The sequence below is a fragment of the Parasteatoda tepidariorum genome, chromosome 5 (genome assembly GCF_043381705.1).
Source record: "Parasteatoda tepidariorum isolate YZ-2023 chromosome 5, CAS_Ptep_4.0, whole genome shotgun sequence".
Lineage (NCBI taxonomy): Eukaryota > Metazoa > Arthropoda > Arachnida > Araneae > Theridiidae > Parasteatoda > Parasteatoda tepidariorum.
The window spans coordinates 30,424,030-30,428,937 of NC_092208.1; the positions used below are offsets into that span (position 1 = coordinate 30,424,030).

The following is a 4,908-nucleotide window of genomic DNA, read 5'->3' on the forward strand; positions in this document are numbered from 1 at the left end:
TTAAATATGAAGCAAAATTTATACCCTACTTCCATAACTCAGAATTTAATTAAAAATGTGATTAAAAAATACTTTCAGTAAGAAAAACATAAATAAAATAATTAGTTTTGATTTATTAAATAAAGTATTCAATGTTTGTAAAAACTGGTTTTGATGGTTTCGCCTAAAAAATAAAAAAACTTAACTGTTTAAAATATTTAAAATATTGGATCCGATTGACTTATCTATCTCAAAACTACTAAGGGCTTTTATCAGTTTTTGGGTCGGAAAAATGCTTGTACATTTGTAATCATAATACATTTGCCTTCAAAACATTTATACATTGGCATTCATAAATATTGAAAGAAATTCAACTGAATCTTCAAAAAGGGTACCAGAAAATTGCTTGAATGAATTGAAAATATTCAAAATATTTTAGAAAACTCTTTCTCAAGATGAAGCTATACGAAGTTATCTTCGAACTCTAAAAGCGTCTCAAACTACAAACGTAATTTTCCTTACACGTAATTTCTATTTAAACTATGTTTATATAGGATGTAGCCTTCTTAAGCTAATTCAAAGCCTCGGTTCTTTGCAAATCGTCATAGCCTTTTAGCAATTAGTTTGGCTAAGATGAAAAAACTTCAGTGCTTTAACATAGAAGCCCTTCAGCATTTTGTAGATTTAAAATTTTTTAAGCCCGTTGTAATGATTCCAGATACTTTTAGGTTAACAAGAAAATATAATATTTATTTCTCAATCAGTATGATTTATTTCAGGCATCTTTCAATGTTTCATATATTACTTAATTAATCTGATTCACTGCTGTTTTCTACTAAATCATTGGCAAAATACAAGATTTATTCTAATAGGTTTCAGCAAATTTAAGCTTATTAAGAAAATTTTAGTACATTCTTTAATTAGCTTTAAACCACATAGACTGATTTTAATAATTTGAAACCCGAAAGATATCAGACTGAATAGAAAATACCGTACTTCTCTAATTAGCCTGGCTCATTGCAAAATGACGGTGATATTTGTAAAGAGTGGGATTTTTCAATTGACCAACAACAAGCTCAACAAAATTATCATGATATTAAATAATTTCAAATGATTTGTACACAACTCCGATAATGATCCCTACAGTCGATTAAAATTCCAGAACCATTTTTAAACTGCGACTAATGCGAAAGTGAGGTAAATGTCAAAACGGATAACAGCATTTCTCCTAGATATCATAATATTATAATTGATCCATAATTTTACTATATTATGATTAATAATATTATGATTAATCCATTTATTTCATGGTTTGTGTCATTAAAATGGCATGGTATGAAGAAGTTCACGTTATAATTGCAAACAACACATGGTCCAGTTGGAGACAAATAATAAATTCTCTTAGAGTAATAGTTACCCCAGCAGGATAATAAATATTTTGCTCTTTGCCCATGCAAGAAAGGGTCTCAGACTTTACCTGGAGTTTGTCATTGAGTACCGTAAATTTTTTTTTTTTAGCATTATGTAAAATATAAAAATATATATATATAATAATAATAATAATAATAATAATAATAACTATAATTCTCGAACTAATTGTTGAATGTTTTGTTCCATTTTACTACCCATGAAAATATTCAACAACCTATCGTAATTTAAAGTTTCTATGTCATTCAGATTTTTGGGAGCAACAAACCTATATAAAGTTGAGCACCTAAATGTGGCTCGTGTTTTTTGTGATACTCCTCTGATGAACGAGCAAACTCTACAGAACTCTACTCTTTTATGAACTCTACAGAAGAAAAATCTAAAGTTTTTGATGACTCTTTAGGAAATCAGTTTTCACCATGCCGATTTGACTCATCATAACATTGTCACCGATGAAGCAAGCAATTTTACTTCAATTATATTAAAAGCGATTAATCCTGAGGAAGCTAGAGTTTCATTAAAAAAAAAACTATGAGGTTGTGATAGATCAAAAATGAAATGTTTCTTCCCGTTAAATACATAGAGCAAATTGTGAACATCGTCAACTCCTACCTGGCTCTTGTTTGCCCCCAGCTTCCTCAAAAAATGCTAAAGACATCTTAATCTTGAAGTAAAACAAATTATTGGCCAGTTAGTGTTTTGAGTACAATTATAAAAACTTTTGAAAAAAAAAGTTGTTATTGTTGTCGTCGGCCATTAGGCAAAGGGGATGCAAGTGTTCTTCTTTTCTAGTGGTGCTATTTATGGCCAAGAATTTGAATTCTGCCACACCCATACGTCACATCCGTTTATAGAGCGAACCTATTCATACATCTATTCATTCATCCAATGATCATAATTTTCACCTGAACCAGAGAACGATCAATCTACCATTCAGTACCTCCAGAGGTATCGATTTGTTACGGGAACACGGAAGACTTTGTAACCCGACTGTTTCTAATGTGTACCAGTCACCATTTACTACACGGGGAGTCTTTGTCCGGCTGGATTCGAACTCCTGTTCTCGCAAATGTGATTTCAGTTCCTTGCGAACCAGGTTATCCCGGTCAAAAAAAAAGTCATCTACAATAGGATTAAACCACATCTACTGTCTTTCCCAGGTAAACAGTTTGGATTTCGAGGAAAACGTGATATACTTAACATCATAGATTACATTGCTTTTTTTCTAAGAAATAAATAATATTTTAATTCCTATCTCAAAAGATTTTTCGAAGTCTGGCATCAAATTATTATTTTCAAATTATTGCAACTTAATCTTAATCCTGTATTTCAATCAATTGTAATTTAAATAGCAAAACTTTTAAAGTCTTCTATAAAACGCTATTTCATTCAGTGGAAAAAATACTAGCTGGTGTTTCACAAGGAAGCATCCCGGGTCTAATTTTATTTACATAGAATTTTCCTGTACTTTGAATCTTTCTTTTTCACTGATTGTACCACACAATGCAAAAATGAGTGATTATTAAAATATTAATCTCAGTATTGACACAGTTTCAAATTCTAAATTGAAGACATGGACAACAGCAGACATAGATAACTTCAAAGATAGAAACAGATTTCTGTTTACACAGGGTGTTAAATTTCCCACATTTTCTTTTCATAAATATTACTCTGATCTATACATTGTAATTCAAATTACATCTCAGCAAACATGGGTACTTTTCCATTAATATTTGCATTTTTAGCACTTGGGGGAACTTGCGTGAACGCAAAGTTTTTTAAGTTCGAGAAATGCCGTAAGTAAGATTTTTTAAGAATCCTATTAAAATATTTTAACCTAAATTTCATGTTAAAAAATTATCATTTTATACTAAATATGCATTTAAAAATGGATGAGTGATTGAAATATTATTGTGATTGAAAGGATGAGTGATTGAAATAGTTAGAAAAATATTGTTTAATAATAGTTAATTAATAATAGTAAATAATAGGTAAAACACAATAGATAATAAATTAGTTAAAATAAAATGCATTGTTTTGTTCAATTATCTAAATTTCGGTAATATCTGCTGCATTGCAGATAAAAAATATTTGAAATAAAAAAATTCCTGAAAATATTTTCAAGGATTGTAATTAAAAGAAAAGTTCATCTTTGAACTTATTTTCCATTCTTGCTCGATTTTAAAAAATGCCAAAAATCGAATTCCGTTTAAAATTTTCAAAATTAATTAATTTCGATATTGTAAAATGTTGATTTGAATATCGCAAAACAAGGAAATAAATACAGTGTTTAATTTGCTATTAAGTTTTTTTTTAAAGACTTACTTTTTAGATGAATATATAGATTTGAAATAATAGCAAATAATAATAGTTTTAATAGAATAGTAACTCATTTTTGGAGAAATTTGATTTCTCGATCTTTGAAATATAAGGATTAATCGTCATCTGAAATAGATAGTTCCAATAGATTACTCTAGAGACTCGATTTATTGGACATATGATTTATTTTTATAATTCTGTGCATGTATTGTTTGATTTTCTTGAATAGTTTGCGCAAAAAGTGAAAATAATTAATGTAACTCTTGACTGCTCTCTTTTAGTACTATTTTTTCTATATATATACATTGCTAATTAAAAAACAACAACAACGAACGAAACCAAATCTAAGTTTATGGAATCACGGATATTTATCTCCGATAGTCACGAGGTTCCTTTGAAATGGCGGAAAAATATAACTTAATCTGCCATATTTGCTCTTCAATTTATTTAAGGTACTTAGTTTTAAATTAATTTTTATCGTACTTTGCTGATATTGTCAATATAATAAGACGCGTTTCTATTATTTAGAGAAAAATGATGGGCTGGTTACAGTCTCTGAGTTTACAATTAAACCAGATCCAATTGATTTGAAGAAAAATGTGACGATCACGCTGCATATGAACTTGAAGTCGCCTTTGCCAGAAAAAACCAAACTGAGGACAACATATTATAAAATAACTAATCTCTTTGGTGTAAACTTTGATGTAAGAGTACCATGTCTGCTGGGAAAATTTGGATCATGGTAAGTAAGAAAAAAGTATGTCAGGAATTAAAGCTTTGCCTCTGATAATTTTTGTTTTTTAATGAACCGTATCAAGCAACCAATAAGAAAATTAGTTAATTATATAGGAACTAAATTTTCGAAAAAATTAAAAATTGTGTATCACTAAATCATAATTAGAAAAAAATGGTAACTGAATCAAAATTGTAATTGTTTTTTTTCTTTTTAATTGTATTTAAGCAACTCGCTAGCAAACGGCATTTTGCGAATTAGGTCAGAAAGGTGCACCTTTTATTAGCTAAGAACTCCACGGATAGATGGCAGCAACACTCATTTGCGAGACCATTGCATTGTAGATCTGAAGGGGAAGGAAATTTTATCTAAATTCGTATACCCATGAAGTGCATGGCGACAACTCTCTCTCTCTGTATATATATATATATTCTATGTCATTCAGATTT

The 4,908-nt window shown here is 29.3% G+C and overlaps 1 protein-coding gene across 1 annotated transcript in view; it reads left to right on the forward strand.

The window, feature by feature from the left end:
• Window positions 1–3,095: 3,095 nt before the first annotated feature.
• The window catches only part of LOC107443933 (ganglioside GM2 activator-like), a gene marked incomplete at its 5' end in the record, with an annotated part of 5,501 nt that continues 3,688 nt past the window's right edge, over window positions 3,096–4,908 (forward strand). Inside the window, 2 exon segments of the mRNA XM_016057958.3 lie at window positions 3,096–3,203; window positions 4,255–4,468. Of these exon segments, the coding sequence (XP_015913444.2) occupies window positions 3,096–3,203; window positions 4,255–4,468 (322 nt within the window).